At 52.4% G+C, this 21389-nt stretch overlaps 1 protein-coding gene across 9 annotated transcripts in view; it reads left to right on the plus strand.

Annotated features, from left to right (window-relative positions):
- Positions 1-21389, plus strand: part of LOC140421442 (1-phosphatidylinositol 4,5-bisphosphate phosphodiesterase beta-4-like) — a 677584-nt gene that overhangs the window by 493390 nt on the left and 162805 nt on the right. For all 9 annotated transcript variants that reach the window (XM_072506170.1, XM_072506171.1, XM_072506164.1 and 6 more), the window contains 3 exons: positions 1630-1714; positions 9683-9807; positions 11530-11581. In XM_072506170.1, the coding sequence (XP_072362271.1) occupies positions 1630-1714; positions 9683-9807; positions 11530-11581 (262 nt within the window). The remainder of the gene's footprint in view (positions 1-1629; positions 1715-9682; positions 9808-11529; positions 11582-21389) is intronic.

The following is a 21389-nucleotide window of genomic DNA, read 5'->3' on the forward strand; positions in this document are numbered from 1 at the left end:
GTTAGTTTAGTTAACGGCTCACTTAACTATGCCTACTCCAGATCTAACCAACCCCCGAGAACTACCGGCCTCGCCGAGGAGACGCCTGCTGAGTGCCTGCACTCGTCCCCACAAACAGGGACCAGACAAAAAGGCGTGGTGGGGGGGGGTCTCCAAGGAGATCAGAAGCCCCTGGTGGTCAGTCTAAGGGCAGCTAGCACCCTGGTACTGCTAATGTCACATGGGTACTGTGGCACTGCCAGCCTGGTACCTTGGCAGTGCCACACAGGCACCCTGGCAGTGCCACCTGGGTGACTGCTTGGCACTTCTAGAGTGCCCAGGTGGTGCTGCTAGGCTAGCAGGGGTAATGCCAGGCTGGCAGTGGCAAGGTGCCCTGATGGTATTTTGCCCATGCCAGGGATCAGGCCCGGGAGTGCCCTACCTGTATGAGATGGGATGAGGGAGGGCTCAAGGACCACCCCCCAACTGGAGTTGGGCATGGTGGGGGGGGGGGGGGTGGCATCCGGGGATCGTATCGGGGGATCAAGAGATCAGGCACCATTTTTAAATGTGTGCAGCCTCGATGGGGCGTAACCTGCCGTGGCCCGAAAAAATAACGAGTAGCCGGAATGACTCCACTAATCCCGCCTAGACCGGGACTCTGTCTTAGATCACGAGTAGCCGGAATGACTCCACTAATCCCGCCTAGACCGGGACTCTGTCTTAGATCATGCCCTCTGGCTTCTAGGCCAGATGGATATCCATCAGCTTATATTTTAGAAATCAAGGTAGTCCAGCTGTTGAGTTTGCTCACCACTTGATGGCAACAAAAGCAGCAGTTTGCTTCCTCCGTGTTGCATTCTACACACATCTCCGTTTTAGTCTTTCCATTTATTTCAGCATTTTTAACTCTTGCTTCTCTGGTGTGTGCCTCTCCTTCACCACTCAGGGCACAGAATGAAAAGGGATGAAGTCGGAAAAAAATGTAATCGTGTTTTTTAAGTAATCTCCAAACATCCATATGATAAATAAATCCAGAGGCTGGATATCGTGCAGTGTGAAAAATACATCTGTTGTCCCTTCTTGTCCCGATGTTTTCCTCTTAATCTTTTCACGGTCCAAGCACTGCAGCATTTTGCTGCATAACAGACTGCGGTTGATATGCACTTCATTGTATAAATAAATGATCATTACGTTTGCAACCATGCAGTCCTTCACTTCATTGTTCATGGCAACATAGATCAGATGTGAATTTCTTTCAAATTTGCATCGTGGCAGGAATATTTATCACCTGTAATATATATCACCTGCAGTGGGCAAATGTGGCCCCCCTCCAAAATGCCGGTGACGAATTGATTTTGGTCTTTTTTTTTTTGTTTCTGCAAAATAATGTTCACAATATTGAAGACAGGACTGGAATACTAGTGCTCAACATTGAGCAAGCATTGTGATAGTGCTGCTGTAGTCACCAGGGAATTCAGATTCTGTGGTCCACTGCAGGTATTGAGTGTTTGAATGCAAGATGGGAAATGCAGAAAGTATGTTAGCGTGAACAGACCACGGCCAGAAGAAGTAATGCCTGTATTTGCTAGTTATTGCCTTGGGTGTATCTGCTTCCTAACCCAGCTTTATATATTTGTATTTCCACAGAACGAAATATTCACTACAACATGTCTTCATTTAACGAGTCGGTTGGACTAGGCTATCTGAAAACCCACGCAATAGAGTTTGTCAAGTATCCTTTATGATTTTAAGGAGGCAGTGCATTAGGAATAATTACTGACAAAAACTACTTGAGTGGATGAGAGATAAGTACTGAAGATTCAGCTCATGTTTTGTTTTCTCCTGCCTGCCTTTCAGTGACTGCAGTCAACACCGAAGCTGTTTAATGGTGTCAAAGGGATGAGAATACACTCTCTATCAACATCCCAACATAAAGCATGCCGCAGGTGAAAATATGATGCGGTGAAGCATTGCAGTAACTCCACACTAATATGCAGTGTCACTGAGAGATAGACTGTGGCGCTACTCTTACTGTTATACATCATGGGGATAAAGGGAAAAGTATTTACGTCGTTCTCGGCCTTTTGGCTAAGATGAGTGTGAGGTCAGGTGTAATGCCTGGATCTGGTATGTCTCTTGTGGGGTCCATGAATTGGATTCAATTTGAATTGGTTTTTGGAGCAGGCTGGGAGCTGGATTTGGAGTTTGCCCCTGTCCACACTCTCTTTGTAACTGATAAAGGAATAAAAGAAAAAGGAAAAGTATTTACATACTAGATGGTGTAAGTGCTGCAATGGGAGAGGTCTTGAAACAAGTTTTGTTCTAAGCTTCCTGGTCTGAGAACTTGAATGGCATTGGGATGAAGGGATTCTTCGAGGTAAGTGCAAGTTACCTCCGTGTGCAAACCAAATATTCATTTAACCAAACTAAAGTTTTGCCGCATGGACTTCCTGTTCAGAAATCAACCATGAAACAGAAGACTTTTTTTAAAAAAAGTCTTTTTATTGGCATTTCTCATATTTATAAACAGTTGTATATATACACATCACATTTTTCTCACCCGCGCTAATTTCCTTTATTATACAGAGGTTTAGTTTGTCCTTCGTTTAACTGACCCTACGTGCCTTTCATTGCCCTCTGGAGCGGTCTATGGTCCCGTCCCCCCCCCCCCGCCTTCTTTTATTTTCCGGACAGAATGGAATCATCTCTCATGGTTTCCCCGCCTTCCTTCCACCTGGTTGCGCAGTCTTTTCGTAACTCATCTACCTTGGTGTGTTTAAAAAAAATTCTTATTAGGTTACTCCTCATTGTTGGCCTCGAACAGGTTTTGGAACAGACCGACAAACTGCCCCCAAGTATCCAGGAAGCCTTCCTCTGACCCTCGGGTGGCGTACTTAATCTTCTCCAGGTGGAGAAATTCCGAGAGGTCAGCGAGTCAGTCTGCAGCTGTGGGTGGTGCTGCCGATCGCCAGCCGAGCAGGATTCTCTGGCGTGTGATTAGGGAAGCGAAAGCAAGGGCGTTGGCCCCTTTCCCCATGTGTAGCTCTGGCTGCTCCGATACCCCGACGATTGCCACTACTGGGCATGGCTTCACCCTCACCCCCACAACCTTGGACATTGCCTTGGAGAAGGCTGTCCAGAACCCAGCAAGCTTGGGGCAAACCCAAAACATGTGGGTGTGGTTGGCCGGGCCCCTCTGACACCGCTCACATTTGTCCTCCACCTCCGGGAAGAACCTGCTCATTCGTGTTCTGGTCAGGTGCGCTCTGTGCACCACTTTGAGCTGCATTAGGCCTTGCGCAGGAGGAGGTGAAGTTCACCCTGCTCAGTGCTTCGCTCCAGAGTCCCCATCCTACCTCTATCCCCAGTTCGTCCTCCCATTTTTGTCTGATCTCGTCCAGTGGAGTCCGGGCTCTGTCCAGTAGCTGTCCGTATATTTTCCCACATAATCCCCCCTTCTCGTTGCTTGTGCCTATCAGGTCCTCTAGTAGTGTGGTTTCTGGGGCCCCAGGATACCCCACTGTCTCTTTGCGGAGGAAGTGTTTTATTTGGAGGTGTCTCATTTCCTGTCCTTTTGCTAACCTCCACTTCCTCGTCAGTTCGTCTAGTGTCGCCAGTCTGCGCCCTACGTAGAAGTCCCCGTCCCTCCAATGTGTCCCTGTCCTGCCTCCATCTTTTGAAGGTGGTATCTGGCATGGCTGGGTGGAATCTGTGATGGCTGCAGATGGAGGCCATGGGAGACATTTTAGTTATCCCGAAGTGTTGTCTGAGCTGGGTCCATGTTCTCAGCGTGGCCGCTACCACGGGACTTGTGTATCTTGTTGAGGGGGATGGGAGTGCTGCTGTAGCCAGGGCCCGGAGGGCCGTTCCTTTACAGGATGCCTCCTCCATTTATACCCAGTCTGTGTCGGGTTCTTGTACCCATCCCCTCACTCTTTCTGCTGTTGCTGCCCAGTGGTAGTATTGTAGGTTTGGTACGGCCAAGGTTTTCCTTATTTGCAGTGTCTGTTTTGGGATTCTCGGGTTCTTACCCCTCCCCACACAAATGCCACGGTTAGACTGTCTACGTTTTGGAAAAAGGCCTTGGGGATGTAGATCGGAATGGATTTAACCAGGAAGAGGAACCTTGGCAGTACGTTCATCTTGATCGTCTGCACTCTCCCCACCAGGGAGAGTGGGAGTGAGCCCCACCTTTGAAGGTCTCTTCCTACTTCCTCCACCAGGCTGGTCAGGTTCCACTTGGATCCCCAGGTAGCGGAATCAGTTCTGGGCTGTTTTGAACGGGAGCCCCTCCAGCTCTCTCCCTCCCCCATTTGGGTTCAGTGGGAATGCCTCGCTTTTGCCCAGGTTAAGTTTGTAGCCCGAGAAGGTTCCAAACTCTTTCAGTATTTGCAGTATTGCCTTCAGTCCCTCCTGTGGCTTCAAGACATAGAGGAGCAGGTCATCTGCATAGAGTGAGACTCTGTGCTCTCTGTCTCCTCTCCGGTTTCCCTTCCAGTTTTTCACGTCCCACAGGGCTATCGCCAGGGGTTCGATGGCTAGCACGAACAAGAGTGGGGACAGGGGGCAGCCCTGTCTTCCTCTCTGCAGCTGGAAGTATTTAGAGCTGGTGGTGTTATTCGGACGCTCGCTTTGGGAGCGTTGTACAGGAGCCTCACCCAGGCAGTGAACCCCGCTCCTAGCCCAAACCGTTGCAGTAGCTCGAGGAGGTATTTCCATTCGACTCTGTTGAAGACCTTTTCTGCGTCCAGGGAGACGATCACCTCTGATGTTCTCTCCCCAGAGAGGGTCATTATTACGCTCAGCAGCCGCCTGATGTTCGCTGTGAGCTGCCTAACCTTGACAAAGACCATTTGGTCCTCTGCGACCACCTCTGGTACACAGCCCTCCAGCCTTTTGGCCAGGACCTTTGCGAGTATTTTCACATCCACGTTCAGCAGTGAAATGGGTCTGTATGATCCGCATTCCGTCAGGTCTTTATCTTTTTTGGGTATCAGTGAAATTGTGGCCTGCGCTAGCGTTGGGGGCAGGGTGCCCCTTGCCAGTGAGTCCGCGAACATGTCCCTTAAGTGTGGGACCAGGGCTGGTGCAAATGTTTTGTAGAAGTCCGCCGGGAACCCATCAGGTCCTGGTGCATTCCCTGCCTGCATGGAGCTGATGCTCTCCATGATTTCTCCCAAGTCTATTGGTGCTTCCAGCTCCGCCTCTGTCTTCCCCCACAACTGGTAGTTCCAGTCCGTCTAGGAATTGTTTCATCCCCACATCCCCGTGGGGGGCTCGGAAGTGTACAGTCCCTGGTAGAAGGTCTCAAATGCTCGATTGGCCTCCTTTGGTTCTGTTACCAGTCAGCCTCTGCTATCCTTTACCTGTGCTATTTCCCTCGTGGCTGCCTGCTTTCTCAGCTGGTGAGCCAATAGGCGGCCAGCTTTGTCTCCGTGTTCGTAGAAGGTCCCCCGTGTCTGGCGGAGTTGGTACACTGCTTTCCTAGTGGATAGCAGGTTAAAGTCCATTTGCAGCTTTTTTCTCTCCGCCAGCAGCTCTACGGTCGGGGCCTCAGAGTATTTTCTGTCGACTTCCAGGGTGGAGTCCACCAGTTGTTGCCTGGCCACCCTCTCTTCTCTTTAACTGCTTGTCTGGTAGGCTATGATCTCTCCTCTAATCACAGCCATCAGTGCCTCCCAGAACGTGAAGCGTGAGACCTCCCCGTTTTGGTTGTTACTCACGTAGTCGCCTATGGCCCACGATGTTTTCTGACAGAAGGCCTTGTCGGCCAGGAAGGCCGTGTCCAGCCTCCATGTGGGGCGCTGGGCACGGCCTGTTTCCAACCTCACATCCATATAGTGTGGAGCGTGGTCAGAGATAACGATCACGGAGTTCTCTGTTCCCGTGATCCCTGGAAGCACAGATTTCCTCACTGCAAAGAAATCGATACGGGTGTATACCTTGTGTACTTGTGAGAAGTATGAAAATTCCTTCTCTCCCGGGTGCAGGAACCTCCATGGGTCCACCGCCCCCGTCTGCTCCATAAATGCTCCAAGTTCCCTAGCCATGCCAGTCTTTCTCCCTGCTCTGGGGTTTGATCGGTCGGTCAGTGGGTCCTGTACACAGTTGAAGTCGCCCCCCACGGTCAGTCGGTGTGTGTCAGGGTCGGGGATTTCTGCCATGGTCTTCTTTATGAATTCTGTGTTGTCTCAGTTGGGAGCGTACACATTTACCAATACGACCGGTGCCCCTTCCAGGACACCGCTGACCATGACGTACCGTCCCCCTGGGTCCATAACTGTCTTGGTTTCCGTAAACCTCGTCCTCTTATTAATTAATATTGCTACCCCCCTAGCCCTCTTCCCGTAGCATGAGTGGTATGTCTGTCCCACCCAGCCCTTTCTTACTCGCAGTCGGTCCTTCTCCCTCCGGTGCGTCTCTTGTAGGTAGATTATGTCTGCTTTTAGGCTTCTTAGGTGGGTGAAGACTCTGGATCTTTGCACCGGGCCGTTGAGTCCCCTTACGCTCCAGGTAACAATCCTGGTGGGGGGCTTTTGACCCCCCGGGTCACCCATACTTACCTGGTGGACGCGCCCCTGCCCTCCGGGGTTTCCCTTCGTTAGGGGGCCGTACAAAATGCCCATGGTCGCCGCTCTCACCATGAGGTCGGGCTCCGGGGTTTCCTTTTGCCCAGGGGGCACCCACCATGGCCGCCAGCTGTGTGAACAGAAGACTTTTATTATGCCTATGCCATGGCCTGAATTTTCATCGTAAAGGTGGCAGGAATCGGGGAAAACTCCCGGTTCCATTTACCCGCCTTGGAGGAGGAGGGGTGGGGGGGGGGGGGGGGGGGAGCGTTGCCCTTTAAATACATTTTCAAAAATCAGGCAGCCTGGGAATCAGGTCAGGAAACCTAGAATCAGGTCTCGGCTGCCATTTTCAAAGGGTTCCCGGGTCACCCTGACTCGAAGGAAATTCAGCCCATATCTCCGATGCTTTGCGTTTAATTTTTTTAATTCTTCATGTAACCCTTTACGTTCTTCCTTTTCAAATAATAATCAGATTGCCTCTGGGGCAGCATGGTGGTGCAGTGGTTAGCAGTGCTGAGGTTGCCTGCACCTCCTTTCGAATTACACCCTCTTAGATCGTGACTCTCTGTGTTCATCCTACCAAGATGATAGGCAACGAGGCTGAATGATAGGCAGGAGGATTATCAGAAGCTGAGCAAATTTTGCGGGTGGAATTTAACCGCCTTGTTGCAAAAGCTGTAGGGCTGTAAAATGTGGCAAACCATTCAAATGCTCATTGACCGTAAAATCCCGCGGCATAGAGTTCTGCCCTCTGTGTGGCAATATCATACCCCTGAGCCCTACCAACCTCAGGACCGATCAGAAGTTGCAAGTCAAAGCATCGACCTGACCTACCTGAGCCTACAGTGAATTGATTTCCTTTGCTAATGCTGCACTTGACATCCCTTGAAACTTGAGACCATCTCGGGCAAAGCAGCCCACTTGATTGCTCCCCCTTCCACAAACATTCAATACCTCCGCCACCGATGCACAGTAACAGCCGTGTGTACCATCTACAAGATGCACTGCAGGAATTCGCCAAGGCTCCTTTGACAGCACCTTCCAAACCCACAACTGCTACCATCTAGAAGGACAAGGGCAGCAGATACCTAGGGAACACCACCACCTAGAGGTTGCCCTCCAAGACACTCACCATCCTGACTTGGAAATATATCACCGCTCCTTTACTGTCACTGGGCCAAAATTCTGGATCTCCATCCCTAACAGCACTGTGCGTGTGCCTTCGTAATAGGGACTGCAGCGGTTCAAGAGGGCAGTTTACCACCACCTTCTCGGGGGCCGGTGCCGGAGAATTCGGCAGCCGGCGGGGGCGGGATTCACGCCGCCCCCCGCCGATTCTCCGACCCGGCAGGGGGTCGGAGAATCGCACCCCACGTGTTGGAGTCATGTTGACTGTGAACTAAGACATGAACTCTCCAGCAAAGAAAGCAGCCGTGTCTTAATTTTAACTTGACCCACCGGTGTAGATCCGATTAACATCAAGAACCTATATTGGTTTATGGTGACTAATCGATTAGCCTGAGCAATGTATTATAGTGACTGAGAAAGTGTGGTTGGAGCAATATTGTAAATACCAACCACTGCAGAATATGGGATGCGGCAAGACGAAAGGAAACACGTGCTTATTGGCAGCAACAAAGACCTAATACATCTAAAAATAATCACAGCCTCTTTACTTTTGTAGGCTGATTGATTTCCGCCCTCTTAACTTTGGTTTTAGTTGATAAGGAAAAGTTATCTAATGTGTAAAATGTAGCAATGCACAATCCACAAATTAATACAAAGATCTATAATCATCTGTTTATAAATGGCATTCTAGTCCTGCCAAATACTTTAGCTTTCAAAATGGGGTATTGCATTAAACCTGAAATTTTATCGGCCTTCTTCACAGTAAGCAGTGAGCAAGTAGCAACAGCCATTACTTAAATCTTGCACTTGCCCATAGATGATACCTGTAGTTTTGCCCAGCCATTAACTGTGTTTCTCCTTTACCAATCAAACTGATGATTTGTTGCTGAACTGCATACAGTTTGAACCTGTTTGAATTGCGCATTCAATGTCAAATCAGGTGTAGAAAGGAAAGCAAAAGGAGGGAAAGAAAGGTAGGAATAAGGGAGAGAGATAAAAGAGACAGAAAGGAAAAAGTAAAATAAAAAATGAAGGGACGAGACACTATGGGCTGAATTCTCCGTTTCAGCGCCGAAGTTCCAGCACGAACGGAGAATCTGCAGGAGGTTTACAATGGAAAATTTGGTGTCGACCCCTCACCGATTCCAGGACCGGTGAGGGGCTAGCAGCGGCACCGGGTGAAACTCCCCGCTCACGTGCCGTACAACATGGCGCCGGCCGTGCCCGGATCCGACCCGCCAACCCCACTGGCCACCACCCACCAGTCCCCTCAGCCCTCGGGGAAGCCCCCCTGACCAGCAGCATGGATCCCGGCTGAGTGCAGCGGCACTGGACTCAGTCCGCAGCCGTCACACCGGGTTCCCGACCGTTGAGGCCACACGTGTCCCGCACTGTCGGGAACTCAGCCCATTGGGGGCAGAGCATCACAGGAGGGTCGACCAAAGGCGCACCAAAGCCACTGCAATGGCGCACGGCGTGTTGACGCCTTTTCCGAAGGACTGGAGCATGGCTGACCGGCGTCAAACCAGCGCCGGCCCCGATTTGGGCTTCAGAGTCGATTCGCCGCCCGATTGCTGATTACGATATCGGCATCGGGCAACGGGGAATCCCGCCCTACATGTTTTCAAGTTAAAGTTTTGGGCAAGAGAGGTTATTGGAATCTGCTCCAGCTGCAGTTGATGGGGGCTGATGTCAAGGACGGTTGCCAAGGTCTGAAGAGTCGGTCCAGAGTCAGCGCTGCCAGAGAACCCGCTGTGGGGGTGGGGGGTCTCCTTTGGCGGGCCTGGAAGATCCCACCAGCGGGAAGGGCTGGAAAAGTCCTGCCTTACCGTAAGTAAGATCAAATCAATACAATTGGAAAAAATAAGGACCAAAATGATTATTGAAGTGGGTTACATAATGAGAGGACTAAATAATAATGACAACATTCAAGTGTTAAGCGTGTAGATACATGCAGCTGCAGCTGTTTTTCGGTTCATTTTCCTTGATTAGCTTCATAGTTACAACAAACGACAAATGAGTCGGATTTACCCCAAGGGAGGCCGAGTGGATTCCAGTAATTACATGCCTCAGATATTCTGGAACGCTGGCTGCCAGATGGTCTCGCTGAACTTCCAGACCCCAGGTAGGGCGTGTTGTCCAGTCAGCCAGACTCACCATGCACGAATTAAGAAGCTGCTCTCAAACAGATGCCCTGGATGAATCTCAGTCATTTTTGCCAGTGGCATTTCTGTTGGCAGGCATATGGCGCAGTGTGTAACCAGGAAGCCATGAAAAATGCACAGTGAAGCACTGTGTTGTGCAAATTGGAAAGTGCAGAATTTATTTCAAATGGTTTATCCTTAGCCTACAGAATTTGGATTAAAAGCTTTGTGCAGACAAGCTTCATTCATGGTTCCCAACATTTCTTCACAGAATTTACAGTGCAGAAGGAGGCCATTTGGCCCATCAAGTCTGCACCGGCTCTTGGAAAGAGCACCCTACCCAAGCCCACACCCCCACCCCCACCCTATCCCCATAACCCAGTAACCCCACCCAACACTAAGGGCAATTTTGGATACTGAGGGGCAATTTATCATGGCCAATCCACCTAACCTGCACATCTTTGGACTGTGTGAGGAAACCGGAGCACCCGGAGGAAACCCACGCACACACGGGGAGAACGTGCAGACTCCGCACAGACAGTGACCCAAGCCGGGAATCGAACCTGGGACCCTGGAGCTGTGAAGCAATTGTGCTAACCACTATGCTACCGTGCTGCCCATGGCAAACAATGGAACTCAATCACAATAATAAAAGAGCATCAGCTACATCATTCCAGTGCACTGTTATCATTGTGCACAGGACATTTTGGCGATTTCTACCTTAGAATCTTTTGACCAAGCCATTTTCAACTTTTTAAAGGAGAAAAATAACTAATTTAAACTATGGCAAGGGATAGCATTGGATTGACTTTGTTTGTTTAATGGACTTGCTGCTATGCCATGTTATGGATGAAGCTTATTTTACAACGTTGTAACTGACAAGCCATGGGCTGGTTCCATGCATGCTGTGAGTGCACTGCAGAAACAATGATGAGCAGGCAGCCCTGTGACTATCCACTCGTAAAGAATTAATGAACAGGAAATCGCAGGCTGTGTGCCTATAATTTCCTGCAGCATACTCCCCAGCGACACGGATATTTATTCTTTTGTTCGCAAATGCCTTGGCCAAGATTATCCAGTTTTGGTGACAGTCAGTCCAGAATGACTTCAAACGTGTACATGACAAACCGAAAAGTGTAGCGAGTGAACTGACCTTGGACAGCACTGCAGCACCGCCAATAGCAAATTGGCAGTCTGTTTTTGCACCATGCCCAACTTTCCTTTTCCATCCACTTCAATGGCAGCGTAGCTTGTTCGGAGTGTAAAGCGCACTATCAGTTTGCTGTTGTCCACTATGCGCTCTACCCCCAGGGGCAGTGTCACCCCAGCAGTTTGCCAATTGCATGCAATTTCATTGCTAATATAGTTACTTATTTCATCTGGAGCCCTCACAGCATCTAAATGAGCGAGTCTTCACCATTTTAGTTGACTTTGAACATTACTCCCAGGTTTGAAAGAAGCAGTGTATTGACCCAGTACACATTCACAACACCTTTAAAACAAACTGATTAGTACTTTCATTAAGTTAGCAGTATATAAAGTTACATATATTTTTCTTTGTCAATGTTAATATTGAAGTATGAATTACAAAATCGATGTGAGTTTTTCTTTCAAATGGTCACTAATTATCCTTGGATATCTGAATTTTGACACCTGTCCTATGAACCTGATCTAATTCTGCAATGTTTTATATTGTATAACAGATTTGGCCATGCAATTAAATCAGGGAAAATTTGAGTACAATGGATCATGTGGGTAAGTAATGTACCTCTCCTATTAAAATGATAATGCAACATTTCAGTTTAATTGAAGTAGGTCTAAATATCAACATTAACCATGTTTTCCGCATCATTTATGCTTGTACTTAAAAATTTCTTAAGTGTGGGTAAGTGACTCCAACTCCCTTGAAGTGAGTGACTCTTTGGGGCTCCAAGTTCAGTCCGTTAGGTGTTAATGTTGTCCAATTAAGTAAGAAAAATGATTTTGTCATTCGTGTCCTCAATATGCACTGTAATTACTGTTTCAATAATTGCATATTCTAAAAAAATAATTATTCTTTAATTTGAGCTACACTATGCAGGTAACCTTTGAAATGCTTCACTAAGCAGGCCAGGCCAGATTTACTGGCTTCATGTTGCTGAGGTTAGAAATGAATGCTTCAAGGTTCAAGCTCCAAGCTGAGTTAAAAGGGGAGATAATGATTTGTCCCTCGTATCCAGGCTCTAGGTGGCAGCACTGTGCCCAGTTTTTTTTGCCTTGGACTGCCAGCATGTACGAGAGATCATGGGCGTCATTCTCCGACCCCCCCAGAGGGTCGGAGAATGGCCGTTGGCCACCGTGAATCCCGCCCCCGCCGAAGTCTCCGAAGGGAGAAAAGTCGGCGGGGCGTTAATGGCGCCGCTGCCGCGGAGGATGTCACGGGTCTGCGCAAGGCAGCCGATTTTCGGCCTGCCGATATTCTCCCTTCCGGATGGGCCGAAGCCCCGTCGACGTGATGTCCGTTCACGTCGACGTGAATCAAACCTCCTTTTCATCGGCGTGACCCGGTGCTCCAGGCTCACGCCGACCAGTGAGGAGGTGAGTGACGGCCTGGGGGGTTGGCTCTGGGCAGGAAATAGCGTGGCCGCAGACTGATTGCGTGAGGAGAGGTGTGTCTCGGCTTGTGTGTGTGTGTGTGCGGCGGGGCGGGGGGGGGTGGTTAGAGTAGGCTGGGCTCCGGGGGAGTGCCGGGAGAGGGTCCGTGCTGGGGTGGAGGTTGGGGGTTGGGGGGGGTCCGTGCTGGGGTGGAGGTTGGGGAGGGGGTCCGTGCCGGGGTGGAGGTTGGGGGTTGGAGGGTGTCCGTGCCGGGGTGGAGGTTGGGGGTTGGGGGGGTCCGTGCCGGGGTGGAGGTTGGGGGGGGGTCCGTGCTGGGGTGGAGGTTGGGGGTTGGGGGGGGGGGTCCGTGCTGGGGTGGAGGTTGGGGAGGGGGTCCGTGCCGGGGTGGAGGTTGGGGGTTGGAGGGGGTCCGTGCTGGGGTGGAGGTTGGGGAGGGGGTCCGTGCTGGGGTGGAGGTTGGGGGTTGGGGGGGGTCCGTGCCGGGGTGGAGGTTGGGGGGGGGGGGTCCGGTCCGTGCTGGGGTGGAGGTTGGGGGGGGGGGTCCGTGCTGGGGTGGAGGTTGGGGAGGGGGTCGGTGCCGAGGAGGGTGATGGGAGGGCAAATGAGTTGGTCCACCTGGCCAGGTGCCAGCCTCCAACAGTTGGACCCATGCGGTCCATGCCACCTGGCTGGGGGGAGGAGGGGATATGGGCAATGATGACATGTCGTAGTTCCCCTTCCCCCCACCAGGCCGTCATGTTTTCAGATCATCCAGCGATGTTGGCCGCCGTGGTGGCAGCCGCTCATGTCTATGTTGCCCTGGATGAGGAGGAGGAGGAGGAGCGTGCCAGAGAGGCGGCGCAGGCTGCCGCAGAGGGGCAGGCGGCAGCCGCCCAGGCTGGAGGGACACCTGACCGACAGGACGAGGAGGGGGAGGAGGACGTCGCGGCCCCACGGCAACGGAGGCACCTGAGGGCGCCCCGTGTGTACCGGCCCCGGCAGTCATACCAGGACCTCACGGACCGGGAATGCAGGAGGAGACTCTGGATGAGCCTGGAAACCGTGGCACACATCTGCCACCTGCTGGCACACCTGTCACCGCGTGGCACTGGGGGGGGACACCCTCTCCCCGTGTCCGTCAAGGTTACGGTGGCCCTGAACTTTTATGCAACGGGGTCATTCCAGGCACCGAGTGGGGACCTGTCCGGCATATCGCAGACATCGGTGCACCGGTGCATCCGGGCAGTGACAGATGCCCTTTATGCCATGGCGCACCGTTACATCCGCTTCCCCGTGGACCGGGCCAGCCAAGATGCCCGGGCCGTGGGCTTCTCTGCCGTGGCCGGGTTCCCCATGGTCCAGGGCGCGATCGGTGGGATGCACATCGCCGTGCGGCCACCTGCAGATAACAGGGCCGTGTTCACTAATAGGAAGGGGACCTACTCGATGAACGTACAGGTGGTCTGCGACCACCGCATGATGATCCTGCACGTCTGCGCCCGTCACCCAGGCAGTGTACACGACTCATTCGTGTTGTCGCGGTCATCCATCCCCGGCATGTACGAGGGACGCCATCCCCGGCTGAGGGGCTGGTTGCTGGGCGACAGGGGCTAGCCATTGTGATCGTGGCTGATGACGCCTATACGGAGGCCACGCAATGAGGCGGAGAACCGCTACAATGATGCCCATGTAGCGACAAGGGGAGTGATCGAGAGGTGCTTTGGCGTGCTGAAGATGCATTTCAGGTGCCTGGACCTCTCTGGGGGCGCCCTCCAGTATCGGTCAGATAGGGTCGGCCGCATCATTGTGGTGTGCTGCGTCCTGCACAACATAGCCCAGCAGAGGGGCGATGTGCCGCAGGCAGAGGAGGGCAGAGTGGAGGAGCAGCAGGAAGAGGCCCAGTCCTCCCCAGATGAGGGGGATGGGGGCAATGGTCAGGGCAGACGGGGTAGACACAGGCGGGTGGCTGTCCACCGTTACCGGCTGGATGATGACAACCCGCCCTGCGATGAGCTCCCGGCTCTACATCGTTGGACTATGTCTGACTCATGGCCACAGTACCACCATCCACCCGGACCATCCCTGCATGCGGCTGTGACACTGCAGCGCACGGTCCCGTCCTCTGCCCGGGGGATGTTGATGGCGGCCCAGGGGGAAGGGGGCAGACTCACCTGGGGCTGAGGTAAGACCACCCCTCACACACACACACTTGCGCTCAACGTACATGACACGCCCGCACACTTTGGACAGAGCACAAAGGCAGCTTTGGTAGGTGTAACATTGACTTTAATAACCAAAGGAGTTCATGCACGTGCTCTAGCCCCTAAAACTCATCTGTGCCCTGCACCCATGCCAACTTACTCAGTGTCTAATTGTTTGGCCTTACGGGCCCTTTGACTACGTCTACGTGGTTCCCCAGATGGTACAGCAGAACTGGAGGTGGACTCCTGTGATTCCTGCCCTCTGACACTGGATCCCTTTGGCGGCCGTTTCCTGGGGCGTCCTGGCCTAGATGGGCCAGGCTGCGGCCCGGGCGACTGGGATGGCGAGCTGCCAGCCTGTCCTGCCCGTTGCCCACCCGATGCACCTGGGACGGAAGGGGGGTATCTGAGGTGTCGCGGTGTACCAGGACCTCCCCTACAGAGGGAGCCGGGACGGACCACACCACCTCCTCCTCCCTCGGGGTGCCCGATGGCCCCCAGGCCTCTACATGGGTGGGGGATGCGAACGGACTGGCCATCCGACGCCCCCCCGACATCTGGCACTGCCAGTCCTGGAGGCCCGTGCTGGTATCGACAGGGGTCTGCAGGTTTGCAGCCATGGAGCCCAGGGTGTTGGCAAACCCTGTCTGTGACAGTGCGACGCCGGCTCGCACATGGCCACTGGCGTCGATGCCCTCAGCGATGGCCTGCAGAGACTGGGCCATGGCCTGCAGAGACTGGGCCATGGCCAGCAGAGACTTGGCTATGGCCTGCTGAGACTGGGCCATGGCCTGCTGAGACTGGGCTATGGCGTTGAGCGCCTCTGCCATCTGGCGCTGGCACTGGCTCATGGCCTCCTGTGAGAGGGCAGCTATTTCCTGGGCCACAGACGCCGCCTGCACGGAAGGCCCCAGGCCTCGCAAACCGTTCCCCATGTCTGACACCGTCGCAACCATTGCCTCCACCGCGGACGCCACCCGTGCGGTGTCAGCCTGGGTGGCACGCATGACCGGGACCACTCCCAGCTCCTGGACGCGGGTGGACTCCTCCACCTGCGACCGCAGCCGCCGCAAGCCGCCCGTCACCCTCTTCGCTCGTCTCCGGGTCGGTGGTTGCATCGGATCTATGTGTGGGTGTGGTAACTGCAGGAACCCGGGATCCATCTGGGCGGCAGATGTTCGCTTGGGCTGGGCTGCCCTCCGACTGCCCGGTCCCTCTGCTGCTCCTACCTCCACCTGCTGTACCGGGACGGCTGTGTTGTGCGCACCAGTGAGTGTACCAGACGCCTCATCACTAAAGTGCCCAACCGTGGTGAGTGTTTCTGCGATGGTGGAGGGTGTTGGTGACAGCAGTGGCGTTGTGTCGTGCTCTTCGTCCCACTCTGACTCCATGGCACTTTTGGGTGGGGGTTCGTCTCCACCCATCCACTCTGAGTCACTGTCCGGTATTTCGTCTTCCCGGGTAGTGCTGTCCCAGGTAGTGCTGTCCCGGGTAGTGCTGTCCCGGGTAGTGCTGTCCTGGGTAGGGGTGTCCCGGGTAGGGGTGTCCCGGGTAGTGGTGTCCTGGGTAGTGGTGTCCTGGGTAGTGGTGTCCTGGCTCGGATGTGACGGGGGCCTGTGGCTGCCCCCCTCATCGCTGGGTGGTCGCTCCCGCACGTGACGGGGGTGTTGTCTCCCTGTTGCTCCAGGTCTCTCCGTCTCCCGTGGTGTGCGAGGGGCATCCTGCAGGCGTTGCATGCTGGAGGGTCCGGGTCTCTCCGTCTCCCGTGGTGTGCGAGGGGCATCCTGCGGGCGTCGCATGCTGGAGGGTCCGGGTCTCTCCGTCTCCCGTGGTCTCCGAGGGGCATCCTGCGGGCGTCGCATGCTGGAGGGTCCGGGTCTCTCCGTCTCCCGTGGTCTCCGAGGGGCATCCTGTGGGCGTCGCATGCTGGAGGGTCCGGGTCTCTCCGTCTCCCGTGGTCTCCGAGGGGCATCCTGCAGGCGTCGCATGCTGGAGGGTGCGGGTCTCTCCGTCTCCCGTGGTCTCCGAGGGGCATCCTGCGGGCGGTGTGCATCTGCGGGGCTGGGTGCCTGGACGTTTGGTCCTGCGATACACAATGAAGCATGCATGGTTAGACATCAGGCAGTGATCAGGTGATACGGGGGAGGGGGATATAGGGGAGGGGGGATATGGGGACGGGCTGTCGGTGGCTCACTTGCTGGTGGGCCCCCGACCTCTGCATCAGCAACCTCCCGGTCCTCAGGTCCGCCAGCCAGTTCCAGGGCCCTTTCCTCTTGTACGGTCAGTGGCCTCTCATCAGCGGGCCCTCCTCCAGTCCTCACATGCTCCCTATTGTTGTGTGCGCGCTTCTCCTGTGGGGGGGGGGGGGGGGGGGGGGGGGGTTGGGGGGGGGGGGTGGTGGCAGGGGTAAAAGGCAACAGTGTTAGGCAGGTATATGAATGCATGCCATCGGTTGCGCGTGCATTGCAGAGGTTAAGGTTAGGGCTGGATTCACTTGGGGATATGGGGGAGGGGGGATATGGGGGAGGGGGGATATGGGGGAGGGGGGATATGGGGGAGGGGGGATATGGGGAGGGGGGATATGGGGGGATATGGGGAGGGGGGATATGGGGAGGGGGGATATGGGGGGATATGAGGGAGGGGGGTATATGGGGGAGGGGGTATATGGGGGAGGGGGGGATATGGGGGGGGATATGGGGGAGGGGGGGATATGTGGGAGGGGAGATATGGGGGAGGCTCACCCTGCCTGCTCTGACGAGGTCGTTCACCTTCTTGTGGCACTGGGTGCCTGTCCCTGGTGTCAGGGCCACAGCGGTGACGGCCTCTGCCACTTCCCTCCACAGACGCCGGCTGTTGCGTGGGGCAACTCTGCGGCCGTGCCCGGGATACAGGGCGTCCCTCCTCTGCTCCACCGCGTCCAGGAGCGCCTCCACATCGCGTGACTCGAACCTCGGGGCTGAGCGACGGCCAGCCATCCAGTCGGGTGTTGCGGTCGGGTGTTCCGGTCGGTTGGGGGGGAGCTGCGCGACCTTATGAGCCGTCACGCCGTGCAGCGCGTATGACGCTGCACGGCGTGAACCACTGCGCAAGCGCGGATCCCGTTACGTCGCTGCTAGCCCATTTCGGGCCGGAGACTATCGTCCCATTTTTATGACGTGACGCAAGTGGGATTTGCGCCGTTTTTTGCGCCGATCGGCGGACTTTCCGCCGATAACGGAGAATTTCGCCCCATGTTAGTAGTGAGGTGGGCGGGGTTGTCAAGTTACTCCCCCTAATGCTGCTGCTCTTTATCTGCTCCAGGCCTTTATTCTACCGATCGACTTAAAAAGACCAGTCGTCCAGTGTGTTTCCTAGAGCACTCTTGGATCTGAGCACTCCTTAATCTAGCCTAGAATTGTAATATGGGTGAAACATTCAGCATTTTCCACAGGGCACCCTGGGAAACATATTTTATGTTTGTGGAATGTCTGGATTTTTAAAAATCCAGAATTCTGTAGTATAAAAATTAATCTTTTTAGATTGCTTAGATTATTTCCGCTTCTACATTATCCTTGTAATGTATGCCCCAACCTGTAAAATTTATAGAAAATGAATGATAATTGTTCAGAACCCTGCTGATGCTAAATGCGAGGGTATCCGAAAACTCAGAAGGGTAACTTGGAACATCGATTCTTTGTGGTGTATATTTTCAATTCGGTACTCTGTGAGAAAAGATATGCAAACCAGGGAGGAATAGTCGAGTTGTTTTTTGATCACTTAATAAAGAATATTTATTAACTTAAAAGAAAAGCACACAACAAGAAGGACTATAATACACTACAACAGTACACTTAACTATACTGATGGTTAAAAAACACACACTATTACAGGAAGTTATCCATTTGTTCTCATCTACCTACGTTGCCTGAACTCTGAGATGCCCCTTGTACCCTAACAACATCCAATATTAAATAACTCTGTGAGCTAAATTCAGCAAATAATTACCACATGCAGATTATTTGTCCACGTTTGGGAAAACTGTCTTCAATTTCAGCGAAGGCATAATCTTTGCGGTTTGAGTTTTGGACTGTTTTCAGGGGGAGACTGTTCTCTGCAGCTGGGTGTGGCTGTGATGGTAGCTGCCTTTACTGTGTCCCTTTGGCATATAAGAGCCAATCCCCTTATCTCTCCACTTTGAAGTAACCTCTTCCATTGTTTTCCCCGAGTCACATAGGTAAACAGTTGCTTTCCTCACTGGTACGTTAATTTGTATATCAAAACCCCCTTCAGACAGCTGCCCTTATCAATCCCCCCTTTTATATTTTATCCTAATTTCATTTTTTAATCATAATTGTCCCCAATTTTTAACATAAACCATATGCCTGGTTTCTGTCAGTGAAATTTTGTCAATGTGATAGTCTGTGGAGCCCCTCGGCTTGGCGTCAGAATCAAGTTGAAGGTGAGAAAGTTGAAATCCACGCCACAGACATCACTTTTTTAAAAAACATTTTTTAAGAGTACCCAATTATTAGTTCCAAATTAAGGGGAAATTTAGTGAGGCCAATCCACCTAACCTGCACATTATATTGGGTTTTGGGGGTGAAACCCACGCAAACACGGCAAGAACGTGTAAACTCCACGGACAGTGACCCAGGGCCGGGATTCGAACCTGGGTCCTCAGCACCATAGGCAGCAATGTGCCACGTGCCGCCCTCCACAGACATCACTTGCACTTCGTGGGTAGCTTTCGTCACTGCCTCACTGTTAACTGCAAAATTCAGGTCCCTGTGAAAGATGGGAGTGCGTCCCCTCACCTCCACAGCCAAGGAATGCTCAGTCTGCACTCCTTACAAATGTTGACTTCAATATTCCATTCAAGAGAATCCTGGAAATGTCAGGATTTCCGACTCTTGGCAATACGGGTGCACCTTGGTATAGTATATGATAAAAATGCAAGTGCTAAATGAAAACAAGCAAGCCATCAAGGGATTAAACCAAAAGGTCAACAGGACTGGCAATATCTAAATGAAATTTCAGCTGGACGATATGAACTAACTTGCTGGAAACAATCATAGCTCAGTGTTTCAGTGGTCATTCACACGCTTGAACTCAGCAAGGATCTTTGCCAAGTTGGATTGGTGGATTCAACTCTCGGGAGTAGTCAGTTTAATTGAAAGCTGACGTGGGAGCCAGTTTTTAAAAAGAAATAGAGTGAGCTGTGGCAGCTGGGAACAGTGTAATAGCCAAGGGCAGCGAGATGGATTGAGCACAGCAGAGACCAGGCAGAAATTATCTTCAAGACAAACATTTTGAAAATTTAAATGCATGCAAAGACAAGTAATTATTGATGTAAATATGTAGAAACCATAAAAAGGTTACGGTGCAGAAAGAGACCATTCGGCCCGTTGTGTCAGCACTGGCTAAAGAAAAAAGAGATAAAGAAACCAGTGGTTCATTTTAATCCCACCGTCCAGCCCCTGGTCCATAGCCTTGCAGGTCTCAGCACTTCAGATACAGATACAGGTGCCTTTTAAATGAGTTGAGTGTTTCAGCCTCAACCACCAACTTAGGCAGTGAATTCCAGACGCCCACCACGCTCTGGGTGAAAATGTTTTTCCTCATGTTCCCACTAATCCTTCCACCAATCACCCTCAATCAATGCCCCGTGGTAATTGACCCCTCAGATGGGAGAAACAGGTCTACTCTGTCTGGGCCCCTGATAATTTTGTTCACTCAATTAGGTCACCTTTTAACCTGCTCTGTTCTCAGGAAAATAACCTTAGTCTATCCAATGCCTCCTCAGAGCCGACTGCTTGTGCTATAAGCTCATCTGATGGAAAGTAAGATGGCTCAATGAATCATAGCAAGTCTCATCTCACCAAGCATTCACTCAGTCCTCCTTTGCTTCAATTGAACATATGCTCATGTAAAAACATAGGTTTCTGGTCCAGGTTATAAGAAATGTTATTATAACATCCCTGAGTTATGTTATCAAATGAATATATATATAAATCATTGTGAAGCTGATGGCATCCATGTTCACCTCATCACCACCTTTCTCGACCCCTCCACTGTTGCCAACTAATTGGACTGCTTATCCGACATCCAGTGCTGGCTGAGCAGTAATTTCCTCCAGTTAAATGTCGGGAAGACTGAAGCCATGGATTTCGATCCCCACTCCCAGCTCCATTCCCTAGATACCATCTCCATTCCCCTCCCTGGCAACAGTCTCCGACTAAACCAGCCTTTTCTCAATAAGATTTTGTATTTAACCGCAAGATGAACTTCTGACCTCATAATCACACCACTACTAAGACCACGTATTATCACCTCTAACATCGTCCTGCTTTGCCGCTGCCCCAGCTTATCTGCTGAAACCCTAATTCTCAATTTGCCTTTTCCAATTGGCTCTTGGCTCGTCTCCCACATTCCACCAAATTGCGGCCATCCAAAACTCTGCTGGCCGTGTCTGAACTTGTACTTGGGTCATGTTCACCTGTCACCCTTGTGCTTTCTGACTTAGAACATACAGTGCAGAAGGAGGCCCTTCGGCCCATCGAGTCTGCACCGACCCACTTAAGCCCTCACTTCCACCCAACCCAATAACCCCTCCTAACCTTTTTCTTTGGCCACTAAGGGCAATTTATCATGGCCAATCCACCTAACCTGCACATCTTTGGACTGTGGGAGCAAACCGGAGCACCTGGAGGAAACCCACGCAGACACTGGGAAAATGTGCAGACTCCGCACAGACGGGTCCAGTGGGGAATCGAACCGGGGACCCTGGCGCTGTGAAGCCACAGTGCTAG

This window comes from Scyliorhinus torazame, chromosome 1, assembly GCF_047496885.1.
Source record: "Scyliorhinus torazame isolate Kashiwa2021f chromosome 1, sScyTor2.1, whole genome shotgun sequence".
NCBI lineage: Eukaryota > Metazoa > Chordata > Chondrichthyes > Carcharhiniformes > Scyliorhinidae > Scyliorhinus > Scyliorhinus torazame.